At 39.2% G+C, this 15,440-nt stretch overlaps 1 protein-coding gene across 1 annotated transcript in view; it reads left to right on the top strand.

Moving 5' to 3' along the window:
* The window catches only part of LOC145996278 (uncharacterized), a 397,051-nt gene extending 383,264 nt beyond the window's left edge, over nucleotides 1–13,787 (top strand). Inside the window, exon 2 of the mRNA XM_083132705.1 lies at nucleotides 12,970–13,787. Within this exon, the coding sequence (XP_082988831.1) occupies nucleotides 12,970–13,684 (715 nt within the window). The 3' untranslated portion in view covers nucleotides 13,685–13,787. The remainder of the gene's footprint in view (nucleotides 1–12,969) is intronic.
* Nucleotides 13,788–15,440: the final 1,653 nt, after the last annotated feature.

Raw genomic sequence — 15,440 nt, 5'->3', positions numbered from 1 at the left:
TATCTTGGTACTTTTTCTCCTCGTAACCTGTAAATCATTATCTGGTTCTCTGAGAGGTATGCTTCTTGCTGTGCGAGACTCATCTAGTTCAGGACGAACTTAATGTCCTAAATTTTGGGAAAAACATATCCCTTAAAATTACAACTTACAAATATCTCAATGAGTTTGTTTGAGTTTGTGTTTTAAGTCCACTTTATACGTATGGTTTAAAGTGGGATCCGAACCACTGTGCCATGTGCCTCCACTGGGTATGGATCGAACCCGGGACCCAAACTATCTCGATGATTATTTGCCATTCATTAATACACAAGACAAACAAATTGCACCACACACAAGACAAACAAATTGCACCACATGCACTGTTCCTTTTTAGTAGCTCTAGAATATAATTCACAATTTCTGTATACGTCATACATCATAATTTGTTGAGCAGATTATGGACTCTTGATGTCCAGTAAATCATCTCCATTGCACCAAGTTGTCAGAGAAACGAAACACAATGAAGGCCTATGCACTCCAAAGAGCGTATATTACTCTGTTATGTAAATTACACACATTTCTCATTGACGATTTGTACAAGGTTTGTCCGGAAAGTAAAGATACAAACACATTTCAACTTTAGGGGAAAAAATGTGTACCAAAGTTGGCAACACTGGCAATAACCGTGATCCATATGACGAGGATTGGGAGTGAGTCGTCAGTGCTGCGCTGAGTCTTGTGCGAGGATCACGCGTTGGAAATGGCAGCGGCAATACCGAATCCCGCTAAGTGCGAAGTGCGCACTGTGATCAGGTTTTTGCAGGCACAAGGAAAGCATCCATCGGAGATCCACCGAGAAATTGTGACTGTGTACGGAAACGTAATAAATCGTCAAAATGTGGAGAAATCGTGCCGTGCCTTCGCAGAAGGTCGACGTGATGTTCATGATGAAGAGAGAAGTGGGAGGCCATCCGTGATCACTGACGACCTTCGCAATCGTATTGTGTATATGAAGCAGAGGTGCATGCAAATAGGCAGGTGACAATTCGAGAATAGTGTGTGATGTTTCCTGACAGTTCGAAAACCACTATTCATGAAGTTGTGATTGGGTTAGGGTACAGAAAGTTGTGTGCATGCTGGGTCCCAAAACATTTGACTGACGAACACAAAACCAAACGACTGGGTTATGCACTGGACTTTCTTACTCGCTAACGCAGAAGAGGGAGATGCATTCCTGGACTCCATTGTGACAGGTGATGAAACATGGGTGTTCCACCATTAGCCTGAATCTAAGGAGCAGTCACTGCAGTGGTGCCATACTCATTCTCCAAAAGCCAAAACATTCAAAACGTCAATTTCAACCCACAAGCTGATGGCAACCGTTTTCTGGAATCACCACGGCATCCTCCTGGTGTAATTCATGCCGCCTGGAAGAACGATTAATGCTGAAACCTACTGCCAGACTTTGAAACATCTTCGACGTGCAATTCAAAACAAACAGAGAGGCATGTTGTCAAGTGGAATCCGCTTTATTCATGACAACGCCCGTCCCCATGCAGCAAAGGTCACCAAGGATCTGCTTCCACAGTTTCAATGGGAGGTCCTTCACCATCCACTATACAGCCCCGACCTTGCACCCAGCGACTACCACCTGTTCCTGTACCTCAAGAAAAATCTTGGTGGAAAACACTTTGCCGACGATGATGAAGTCGGGGAAGAAGTCACAACTTGTTTCCAGATGCAGGCGGCGGATTTCTACGATTCAGGGATACAAAAACTTGATCCACGTCTGAACAAATGTTTGGACAATGGTGGCACTTATGTGGAGAAATACCCTCTGTATCAGTGCATCAAGTGTAACTTTAGTTGCGAGCAATACATTTCTTTTATATCTTATTTTTGGTTTGTATCTTTACTTTCCGGACAAACCTCGTATTTCGCAGCATCTTATCCGCAAGCTGTGATGGTGGACAACCTGCCATTGTCAATCAGTTTTGTTGTTCTCTTTTACAAAAGTTACTCTCAAATGCTTCTCTGAAAAAGAAGAATAAAAATAAAGTTAACATCGTGTATGAGTCAACTTATAATGTATTTCAAAAATATTTACATTATCTTGTTACAACCTTAGATAAGTTAAATATTAATAATGAAATACAAAACTTACGTATCTTCTGTAAATGGACGTGAAAATAATAGATCTAAATGGTACTACAGCGGTTGACGATATCGTCTTGAAATTAAAGGGATACTGGTTTGCTACACGGTAGGCGATCACTTCAATGCATCAGTTCCAACTTTATAATGTTTGTTAAACATTAATTTGTACCTAACAGGAACGCGCATTAATAAATAATAGGAGCACTTATTGTTACATTCATAGATTGATTGATTTGGTGTTAAAAGTCCATTTTATGCACAGTAAGGCTAATCGGGACTGGACCTACAGTTTTAAGTGGAATCCGAACCACCATGTGCCTCCACCAGGTATCGAATCCAGGACCTCTTGATTACAAGCTGACGACGCTACCTCTGCGCCATTCATAGAAAAATACAAAATAATCGTTGGATATGTTTTCATATAATGTGGCAAGTACAATGCTTTATGGAGTCAGGTTCGTCCAGGTTCGAACCCTGCTTTCATTGTCTTTATCCTCATCATTCATTTCATAAATTAATAATTCATCTTCATTGTCACATTTTTTTTAATTGTATTAATACATTTTAGTAACGAGTTTTCAAAATCAGAAGTTTATGTACATTGTTGTTTAGAACAAGAAGTACCTTACAGTTGGAAATACAAAAAATTTTTACAATGCAGAATGGTTTGACAATAATTATTTTAATGTTGTAGTCAAGCTTCATACTCAAACCTAACTGTAATTCAAAGGAAACTGTAAGTACAAACGACTCCTTAAATTCAATAGGATATGAATGTACATGATCAAAACAAAATATGATTTCCAGGATGCTCTATGCTATTCACAATTATGTAATTTCCCTTGTACTTCCACAATATGAGAACTAATAATATTGACTAATATACAAGTATACTAATTTGTAAATTTTTCATAAACATGCAAGCTATGGATTGGTAGATGGTGAGACTTTAGTTTCTTAGCTGTCGTAATTTTACAATTTAAGAATAAACCTTAATGCATGAAGTTATGATAAATTTTTGCTACGAGCTGTCTTAAATTTTTAAAGGTTAAAGGAACAGAGTTATACACTTTCCACAACCAGTTTTTGACGTGCTTCTGTGAAATAAGATAACAACGGTTTCTATAAATTGTAGAACATTCAGAAATCTAGTACCAAATCTATTCGAATCCAATCTTTCTTAGACTAACATGTACATGAATATTTGGAAGTTGTATAAATTGCCTCCTAGTTTCTACAGTGAGAATCAAAGAACTTAAGACCTTCTGTAAACAAAAGCACGTGTACCCTAACAGTGTTGCAAACTTATGAAAAAAAATAATCCACATAGCTTACAAGGTGTAAAACTTCCATTTTCAGCAGATGCGGAATAAGCAGTGTATCATTGATGACCTGTTGAAAGTTATTGAATGTATGTAAAAAAATAAAAATAATTAAAATGTACATCTTGCCTGGTGGCCGACTTTCAGACTCATCACCGAAGTTCCCTCGCTCGAATCCCGGCATGGGTGTTATTTGTGAGTGTCCCTTCATCAATTTCATCTGACGATCACTCATTCTCATCGTCGGGATTAGCCAAAAGTGGAAGAAAAGGAACGCTAAATTAAAGAAAATCAAATACAAAATTTACATCTTATCCCCCAGGAGTAAGACGGTTCCGTACCAAAGGATTAATTTTCTCTCATATTTTAATAAAAGAAACCTTGCTAGAAGAATGTGACACATTGAGATAAATTACGTTTTGAAACCAGGGTTTCTTCATTAAATTTATTTGATGTTTGAAAGTGTTATGATTTATTATTAATTAGATAAAAATAATGGAAATAACTCATTTGGTTTGATTGATTTGCTTTATTTTACTTCCCCTCTTGTGCCACTTATGGCTAATTTGCGAAGATGGGGATGAATGATGATGATATGATGAAATCGATGAATGGGCATTCACAAACATCCATGCCCAGGCCATGATTCGAACCCGGGACCCCTGGCGTCGTAGCGCGATCTGCTAACCACTCCGTCACGGGGGCGGCTAACTAATTTGGAATTCAAATATCACCTATCCTTCATCGTCTCGTAACTAATGACAAATGTGCGTGTCACAACGTGGTCGATCTACACCTCAATGTCACACATTCCAGTATCTTCCAGAGTGTACTTCAACATCTCTAAAGTTACTTCATCCAAAAACACACTCGTATGTCCTTTTCATCCCGTTCAAAAATGCTGGATTATGCATTAAAGACACCAAGGGAGACTAAAACGGCAACTTAGAGAAGCATAAAAGTGAGGAAAGAAGACTGTAGAATACAGAAATATTTTGAGGCAGTCATATTTTATTGTAAGCTACATATAAAATAAAATGCATATTGGGGGGGTGAATTTTTAAATATTGTCACATTTTTCTTCTCTCTTGTTGTGAGGTGTTCATTTTAAATCAACCTCCCTCACCCTACGGCCTACCCTCCTTCATCCGCAAAAGTATTCCGGAGTGTGAGGATGTCACCATCCGGATGGTGAACACCTCTGTATTATATTGGGTTGGTGCGAATGAAGTGTCCGGCCCAGGTGCGTCATTGCCAAAGGCCAAAAAAATCAAAACTGCAATACCTGGTTAATTAAAATAGTCGCCGTCTGCAGCCACACACTTTTGTCATCGCTCAGCCAACAATTGGATTCCATGGCGAAAGAAGTCTTGAGTCTGCGACGCAAAGATCTCCTCAACGGCATGTTGCACCGCCCGATCATCAGCGAAGGTCTTCCCTGTTAGGAAGTGATCGAGATGCCGGAAGTGATGGTAGTCAATGGAAGAGAGGTCGGGAGAATATGCTGGATGAGGAAGGGTTTCATATTGCAACTCATTGAGAGCCTGCACCATCCTTTGCGCGACACGTGGGCGAGCATTGTCGTGCAACACGAGGACACCATGTCTGTGGACCATTGCTGGATGCTTGTGGAGAAGTTTGTGGTGCATTTCATGGAGTTCAGCACTGTAACAATTTGCATTGATGGTTTCACCTCGTCTGAGAAAGACATGATGGATCACACCCACCATAGACCACCATACCAGCAACAACACCTTCCGTGGGTGGAGAGGTGGTTTCGGAAACCGCCCTGGACGTTGATCACGATCCAACCGTTGTCCTGATCGTTTATGATTGTCATAGCAGATCCATTTTTCATCTGAAGTGACATTCCGATGCAGGAAACCATCCAGGTTATTCCTTACACTCAGAGAACTGCACACCTCCAGACGGCGAGTCTTGTTGACCGGTGTCAAATCATGTGGTACCCATGAGTCCAACTTTTTCACTTTACTGATCGCAGGGAGCCATCAAACGACAGTGGTATGGTGTATGCCTAACTCGTCTGCAATGGCACGAACACTTTTCCGAGGGCCCGCTTCCACGGGGTTCCTGAGGAGCTCATCCGAACATGATGTTGGTCAATGGCCACTGGGTTCATTTTGGAATGCTGTGTCACCGGAACGAAATTTGACAAACCAGCGGCGAATGGTGCGTTCATTTACCATTCCTGGCCCAAATGCACTGTTAGTGTCTTTGGCGGCTTGCTGAGCAGAATGTCCAAGTTTGAATTCGTAAAGACAAATCACTCACAATTGTGTGTTCTCCATGGTGCACTTTCAGATGACCCTGTTCAGCAACACACTGCCTCCTGACTGTCTGGGTGCTCCAGCCTGTTTGCTGGACGTATACAGAGTTTATGACGTTAGACCTGTGACCTCAGTCAATCCCTGTGTTGTGTGGTTGAGCTGAGTTTCCTACCAAACGTCAAAGCGGACATTTCATTCGCACCAACCCAATAGATCGACTCCTGCGTCCCACCCCCTCCCCCATCCGTGGAGGATCGTCACTGATAATGTGAAATCACACTATCATATGCCGATATTCGACATACCACTTCCGTTTCTGTACTTGACTTAGTGAGAAGTATTGAGGTTGGCAACAGCCTAATAACGGATTTCTTCCGCATCATGTAGTCCGTTCTATGGATGTACGCTAATGGAAGAAAAAGTGTAAATTACATTGGATTATACATTTTAAAATATATTTTCATTAAAGGTTTCTGTTTATAATAATAATACTTGATTATTGTATAAATTACAATCGATCACGTGAACAGCAAGAAAATAGCGCCAGTTTCGAACATGGCGACTTCCATGCGTGCAGGAAGGTCTCCCGTCTTTTTAGAGTAGTCTTTCGGAAATACAGCCATTTGAACAGTGGCAAGAAGCAGGTTGTTCTTAACGTTTATGTGACGTTGTGTCGGTGCTATTCTGAGCAAGCAGTGAAGCTGGTGTCCAAGTGTAATTGTGTGTCTGCGTCTTTGTATTTTCGGTGTGGTGAAAGAAAGGAAAATGACCGGTCAAGTTGTGAGTCCCGCGAAAAAAAACACGTTGTTGCTCGTATGAACAAGTACACTGATTTTGAGATAAGTGCAATACAATTCGAGGTGCTTTCGTATTCTTTCAATCAAAGAGCTGTCCTGTCCACTGCGGGGAAGATGTTGATAGTGAATATTGATGACGATCTCCCCAATTTTAGCAGTCGACGTTAAATCGCCTCTTGTACCACGTTGAGTTCCTTTTTGGGAAGCAAATTTGACAGACTGTACTCTGACAGGATGGTGTCTAGCGCCGAAAATACCTCAAGTTCAAAAAGGAACTGCTGAATCAAGGTAAGAAAATACATTACTTGCATGAGACGTTCGTAAATAATGTGCTTATTATCGTCTTCTTGTTTTCTAGTGCACGAGAAATCGAGAGAAAGATAAACAATCTCTTTTTATTCCCCGGCTTATCTTTGTTTAGCTTCTGCTAAAACTGGCGGCATATTTGTTGCACAAAGGAAAAAACAATACTCTACATGTCAACAATGTTGGGAAATAATTTGGTGGAAGAGGAAGCAATAAAACCAAAAGGCTTGAATTTACTGAAACAAATCTCTCACTCTCTTGTATAACTTTGGCGCTGTCATACTGAGAGAGGAGGGGGGGAAGGGGGATCTGTTAACCCAGTGTCAGATAAATGGGACTTTTGGCGTAGAAAAATATGTTCATTCTTGAATAAGAACACGTATTTAATCACTTGTAGAAAATATATTATTCTTCAATGTGTAGATTATCAGTTAAAATAAGAATACGTTTTTCCATGTTACGTAAAATTAAAGGTTGCGAGTGAGCAGCATATAATGGCCGCACCATTCACGAACAGCTGGCATGGAGTGATACGTTACTCGAAGTGAGACGGTTGTTTACAGAGGGTCGGAAGGTTCGTGATTCTTACTTTAAATAGAAAGAAAAAATGTCGAAAACAGGCCAGAACGACTCTTTCAACCATGTACGTACAAGGGCAAAATGAAATTGTGAAACAATCGCCTAATTTGTAATTGTAAACGATTTGATGTACATGTGAATAGAATGGGTAGAATGGTGATGGAGGATTTCGTGCAATACTGATTTAATAATAACATGTGTAATCCATATTAGAGGCATATTTCTTGCTCTAGTAAGAATCCTAACACGATAAATATCTGGACCATGTATAACCTAAAATACAATCAATTATTATTTTTGTTTCGAAGAAAAAATAAGCGTGCAGATACGTTCAAGCGATATTCTTGCAGAAATGATCACATATTTTCTCAACATTAAATAAATATACATTCTGCATCTGTTTCATATAACAAATGTTTTGCTTTTAATGGATAATATCAAGCAACAAGCAATTAAGCACAAGACTTACCTTTCAAGTTGTTCCATTTTTCTCACTCCTTGAAACATTTGTCCCGTTGTTCTCCTTCCTATATGACGTAGTTACATTAGTTATTCTCTGGTAGCTTGGTTTGAATTTCGGGCAATCAAGCACTTGCATTGATCATCATGAACATAACCACTACTTTCTTAAGATATGAAAGATGTTCACCTTTCTCTTATTCACTTAAATGCCTTTAATTGTAACAAAATTATAGGTATTCCAGGTTCTAGTGAATAAAACAATCTTTCATATCAAAAAATTTCTTCCTTACCGAATCTATATTAGTGCTACGGTTGTGTCTGGGAATTTGGGCCTATTCTTTAACATGGCTTTAGAACCCCCTTAAATAAAATAAATCATTTTTTGTGTAATGGCAACACACACCAGATATAAATTTTAATGTACATTGACAAAATCTTCACAAATGATTTACTTTTGGCTACTTGTAGTTTTATATTAAAAAAATGTCAATCAATTGCAGTGAATAAAAAAGTAAAAAGGTAAAGTGCTCCCCTGTGCTTTGCACCATGCCATGAAGGCATATAGGGGGTGTGGAGTTAGGGCCCACACTTTTTTGATCACAGCCGAAGGTGTGGGCGATGTGATAAGCACCATGCCCCTGACCGCCTTTACCCCCCAGAGTTTCCTCCAGGTACCCACTTTGTACGATGCTGGTTGGGTGCCAGAGCCGCTTGAACAGGTGTAAAGAATCCCGGTTCTCCCCCGCCGGGGATCGAACCTGGGTGTCTCACATGGTAGAAAGATGCCCTAACGACTGAGCTTCCACGGCACATACAATTGCAGTGAATACACTTGCTTTTTATTTCAACTCATGGTGCAACAGCCTGTATAGTCGAGGGCCTACGACTGCTGGCCTCACTCCACATACCTCAGCAGAGCAACTAGTTACAGGATGATGTGTTGAGGGCATGACAAGTCATTGTTGTAGGTCTCCATGATTGGGTTATGCTACTCATTCCTAGCTTCCAAATATTCTCACAATTGTGGGTGGCCAACGGTGCCATGGACTGGTTGAAATCTCATGATAAAAGTTGTTACACTTCCCCCAGGAGGGCCTCCCCCATGGCGCAGTGGTAGCGTCATTGCCTTGTAATCAAGGGGTCCCGGGTTCGATACCCGGTGGAGGCACAAGTGGTTCGGATCCCACTTTAAACTGTAGGTCCAGTCCCGATTAGCCTTACTGTGCATAAAGTGGACTTAAAACACCAACTCAACTTCCCCCAGGAGACTTGAACCAGCATACGTCCCATAGCCCGAGCCCAAATCCTGATGCCTTTCACAGCCATTTGTAAGTTTGGAAGGAAACATATGTGTTAATTGTGGATTGAAAAATAAATTAACTTAAATATGAATTTTAATAAGAAGGAAGTGTCATGCTTACATTTTAAATATCAGTATACTTTATGCAGGTGGAGAGTGGTGAGCAAAAATTAAGGAGCACTTTACAGTGATCACTTATAAGCATATTGAAAACTCATAAACCCTGAAATGTGGAGCTCCCATTTTCCAATTGTCCAATGTTACCTTCTAGAATGACTTTCTGTAATTTTACATGTAAATATGTTGAGAATATTTACAAAAGCATTTTGTAATTTTTTAGGAATAATGCTTACAAGGAATTACAGTATTATGTATTTGTGCCTAATAAATTTTATTGGAATGTACTTAGTGTGTATCTGAAAATATCATGCAAATACGACACCTGAATAATTTTTTGAATATTAGGCATCCCCCCATTCCGACTCCTGTGAATGAATTTCTCACACAAATATTAAGCCTCCAGAGACTGATACCGAGCCTACAAGAGACTTATGAGTGTGAGACCATGTATGACCAGAGGTTGACCTTGAGTTCTGAGGCAGAGGCCATGTGAAACTAGAAGCTGGCCTTGATCTCAGAGGCTGACCTTGAGCTTTGACACTGGCAGGGTGGCGACAGACCTGGAAAACTGGGAAAATTCAGGGAATTTGAGGTGTCAAAAAAAGTCAGGGAATTTTGTCTTGATTGACTTTTTTTTAAAATTATTATTAAGATAAGTTATGTTTATGAATGTGCAGTGATGTCTGGACACATTTTTCGCCCGTTCAAAATATCGAAATAACGCAAATTTGGCATAAAATGCGATTTTTTTTGCGTTTTTAGCTACTTTTTTTAAAATGTCCTAAAACAATGAAAAATTCTGTGAAATCCAAGATTCTTGTATTTCCTAGGCTTAAAGAAACAAAATGTGCCATATTTTTTGTACATAGAACGTGCAAGTTTTCCAACATTTTATTCAAGAGTAAACTATAGTGCTTGTTTTGCTTGGAATGCTTCCGAGAGCCACATTAAATCATGTATTTCCCACGATTTTTTCAACTTCTATGAAAACAATTTGCATCACAGAGCAAAATGGCAGGGTTCTAACAGAAGATCGAGTGCATATCTACCATCACACGGGAGCTGCATCTTCAATATTTGTCGTGCGAGATGTGGTTTGAATTACAAGCTAAGTGCGCACCATTGGCATTTGTTGAGCGAGAAATACTGACTACCATGCGAGAGACCCGGGGTCGATCCCCTGCAGGGGAGAACCAGGATCTTTTCCACCTGTTCAAACTGCTCCGGCACCCACCTAGCGTTGTATCAAGCCAATACCTGGAGGAAACTGGGGGGAGGAGGTAAAGGTAGCCAGGAGCATGATGCTGATCACATCACCCCCAATTTCTGCCGTGATCAAGAAAGTTTGGGGCCCTAACTCCACGCCCCATAGATGCCTTCATGGCTTGGTGCTAAGCACAGGGGAGCACTTTACTTTTACTTTCTCAAAAATCTGTTCCAACATATCAGACTGTCACGAAAATACGTAGACCATGTGACCTACAATTTAAAATAATAGTTTAAAAGCACAATGGAAGCATTACGTTTTGGTATATTTGGAAGAAAAATGTTCTAAACAAAAATGCGAATTTTGAGAAACTTAACACTAACAAGTCAAAAAAAGATAATGCCACCTGAGATTGATTGATTTAAAATTTTTGGATGCATTGCCACTTATGGTCATTATGCACCCTTCAGTATGTACGGGGAAAATTCCATTATCTAAAACCCTTACAAAATTAAAAAGGTGGTATGGAACATAAGTTTCCTAAAATAACTTCCAACATATCAAACTCTCACGAAGAGGTGTAGGCCATGTGACTTACAATTTGAAACAGTAGTTTAAAAACACCATGAAGGTATAATTTCAGGTATTTGCCAGGAAATGCACTAAAATGAGAATGTGAATTCTGGGGAAAATAACACCGAATAGTAAAAAAAAAATAAAAAATTACACCAATTTGAAAAAAACCCACAAAAATCAAGGTCCCTACCTATTAGGCATAAAAAAAAACAAGAATATCAGTTGTAATTTATTGCATTAGTAACAGTGAGTCCTAACCTAATTTTCAGCATTATCACCACTTTGTTCTGGCATTTGTCGTCACATGGCACTAAATTTTGTATGCTCATGGCATATGTGTCTGACAGCAAGGACTGGAACAATCTCTACCGCAGTGTAGCTGTCAAATCCTTGTCTGTCAGAAACCTCTTCAATTGAACAAGGAGATGAAAGTCGATACATGCAAGGTCAGGGCTGTACACGGAGTGGTCAAAGATCTCTCACCTGAAGTGATGCAAAGGGCCCACGTGTACTCAGCTCACCATTGTCTGACCATACCATCACTCACGACGTTCGGTCTGGACACCTCACACGATTGCTGGTGGCTCTGTGCCAAATTCTGAGCATGAAAAAATCTGATTACTACACGTAGGCTACATCGCAGTTGGTGGGAGACTGTATGAGAACTGCAATCTTTAACCTAGAACTGTCCTAAAACTGATGAATTGCGACTGTACCAGATTACAGCTATATGCCACTTCTTCCTGCCGCTCTCCAGCCACTAGTGCTGCATACAGTCACCATTGGAGCCTTTTTTCAGGATGCCCCTCGTATATGAACTTTCAGGTGCTGTTATTAACAGAGTGGTCCTGTTTTAATATTTGGTTAGGTAAATCAGGTACCTATACAATGCAATTCTATAAATTGGTTGCATTAAATATCTAATACCTACATGCCCTTTTCGTCAGCAATAATTGTATAACTGCATGTTGTCAGTTTCACAATACTTCACTTGGATATACTGTACTGAAGCAGAAATCCCATTGATTAAGGAAATATGACACTTTCTTTTGTACAATTCAATTGTTTCACTTATATGCAAGAGTTAAATTGACTGCTTTACAGAGAAGAGACAAATAGCTTTATGCATCGAAAAATGAATCCGCACTCATGGTTCTTGCAAGTAGAGGGTTCCAAACCTCAGTGGAACTTTTAAACTTACTGCGTATGATAAAATTCCGCAAACCTTCCCTAGCTTGTGAATTTCAATAATTTTCCAAATTCACAATTTTGCAGTTTGAATTCAAATCATAGAGAATAGAGAAATAAAGTCAATTTCATACTTAACAAATCCATACCTGGATCTGTATGAGTTTATTATTTCCATTTGCAAAAACATGGATTTAGTTTAGTTTGTAATTGTGAGGGAAAAATGTAAATTTTGTCCTGGATAACCTGGAAAAGTCAGGGAATTTCATTTCTTCTTGTTTGGGCAGTGCCAGTGCCAGGCCTAAGTTCAATGGACATCTCTGGTCACTTGTAGATATTAATGTAACTCTTGTTTACCCTGCAACAGCAAGAAAATAAATGAATAATAAATATCAAATGATCAAAACAAATTGTCATACTATTGATCTGCACCTGCACAAAGCATTATGGCCAACCTAATGAAAATTACAGCAACAATATGGATATTTATTGACTGGTATTAATATTTTTTGTTTAAGTTTTAATAAAATTTTCAATGCTGAACGAATAATGTATTAATATTTTCATGCATACATCTCCTTAACAGTCATTTCTATTCTCCTTTCTTTTCCATGTTTTCAAAGTATCAGTCATTCTCGTTACTTACTGCGAAAGTGAATCTACATTTTTATCTCATATATTTTTTCAGCTACCTGAACAAAGACTATATGCAAGGATCGAAGAAGATGTACCAAGATGTACCAATGTCAGTTCCACATTTGCCAGTGTCTGCAGGAAAGTTAAGAGAACAAGAGCAACCAAAAGAAATTGCAGAATGTATCAATAGAGATGAAAGATTTGAGGCCGAACCTTCACCAGAAACCCTTGCAAGCAAGACACATATTGACCATGCCAAGACTAATAACGCGAGAGAGCAATATATTGGTCCCATCTACAACACCACTTTCTCTGACAAGAGAGATTTGATATCCCATGCACCAGAGGTGCTTTCTAATTGTTTAGTTTCCAAGAAAATTTTTGTCAATGAAGCTGACCTTAATATACTTATGGCTCTTCACATGGAAAAGGAACCTTTCAAATGTTCAATTTGCAACAAAAGTTTTTCGCGTAAAGGAGATCTTAGAGTGCACATGAGAGTTCACACCAAGGAGAAGCCTTTTAATTGTTTAATATGCAACAAAAAGTTTGCCCGGAAATATATCCTTAATACACACATGATAATTCACAGTCAAGAAAAGCCTTTTCGTTGTTCAATTTGCAACAAAGATTTTGCCCGTAAATGTAATCTTATTCAGCATATGAGGGTTCACTCCAAGGAGAAGCCTTTTAATTGTTCAGTTTGCAACAAAGGTTTTGCCCGTAATGATCGACTTAATGCACATTTGAACGTTCACACTAAGTAGAAGCCTTTCCATTGTTCAATTTGCAATAAATGTCTTGTCTGGAGATATACACTCAATATACATATGAAGCTGCACAGTCAAGAGAAATCTTTGAAGTGTTCAATTTGCAACAAAGATTTTGCAATGAAGGACGTCTTAATTCGCATATGTGCATTCACACTAAATAAAAGCTTTCAATTGTACAATTTGCAGCAAATGTTTGGCTGGAAACATAACTTGAATAGACATATGAGGAAGTTTCATGTCGAAAAGAAACATCTTAAATGTTGAATTTGTGACAAAAGTATTTCCTGTTAAGGTTTCTTCAGTTTGCATATGAGAACATGCACAAAAAATAAACTTTTTAATGGTTCAATTTGCATAAAATATTTTGTCTGTAAATATAAATTATTATGCACGTGAGGAGATTACACATCAAACAGAAGTCATTAAGGCTGTATGGATGCGGGAAGGAGTAATTTGCCAAACAGTGATCTCTTGAAATTTTAGAAATCGTACCAGTAGTGTTTCTAAGTAGATTTATAAATAGAGATATCTTGACTCGCAACAAATCTCACTTGCTTTAGGATCTCAACATATGTTTTATCAAAATCAATTGTTGATGTCTACACATCGGTAGCAGGGTGGCTAGTCACCGGAAATTCCTTGAATTCCAGGAATTCTGCATGAATTATTGGCTCTGGGAATTATGCGTGAATTCTGGTTGAATTTTTCTCCATAGATGCGAAAAATTGCAACTTGAATTAATCCTAATCCTATTGAATTTATACATATTGATAAATGCCCTGAGGCGAGATTTTCACAGTTGAGTTATTTTTTACCGAGGAAGGAAAATATTGTGTGAAAAATAAAACAGAATTCTCTTGATCTGTTTACTTTTTTTCTGTCGTTTGTAGAGCAATCTGACAAACAGAAGATTATTGCAAAATAAGATTTCTTGAAGATAATTAGGTAGATCTGAGTTTGAAATTCTTACACAAATTACAATTTTTCGCAGGTTAGAATATACACTGTAACATTTGTGTGACTTGTGTTTGTAGATGTATTTGGAGTCTGAGTATGTGAAATGGCATATGTAAACTAAGGACCTCAATTTAAATGTTTTAAATGTACTGTTGTGGTGTCCACCCCGTACAGACAACTCAGATGGTACACACTACGTACTTCCTAATGGTCACTTAAGCAATGTGCTCAATTTCACCACATGCCTCAGGATGAACACCTTGCGACAACACGCGTAACTGACAGGCAGATCGCTAGTCACATACACTGACACGTTGTTTGTATGTACGTATACCAGCGATAGCAGGCCATTACAGGTAGTATCCCGCTGAGCGCCTCTAGCGGAGCTTTATGTACTACTACGTCTTCCGTCGTAGTATTTGGAGCCGATATCAGTACATGCTGGTTGTTCTCTCACGTGTACGTACGTATTTCATTTCTACGTACAGCCTTGGATACTACTTGTGTACGTGTGTGTCATCATAGTACACCTCTTGCACATGTTGTCTGTGTCCCCTCTTCTCTGGGGAATCCCCTTCTGCAGCCTGCTTTTCGGACACTTCCTGGCGAAATGTTCTTCCTGTGCTGTGACCTCCGTCATTTCCCTTTGTACCCCCATTCGATACCTGCGTTCCATGTCGGACATATTCCCGGGAATCCCTCACTTCTTGTGGGGAATCCCTGTCACATTCATTTTTGACATGCGATTTGTGCATCATTCGCTAGCCCAGGTGTGTTTTCTTTGAGGATATCG

This window comes from Lepisma saccharinum, chromosome 12, assembly GCF_977018435.1.
Source record: "Lepisma saccharinum chromosome 12, izLepSacc3.1, whole genome shotgun sequence".
In the NCBI taxonomy this organism is placed as follows: Eukaryota; Metazoa; Arthropoda; class Insecta; order Zygentoma; family Lepismatidae; genus Lepisma; species Lepisma saccharinum.
This window is presented reverse-complemented; position numbering and strand designations above follow the sequence as displayed.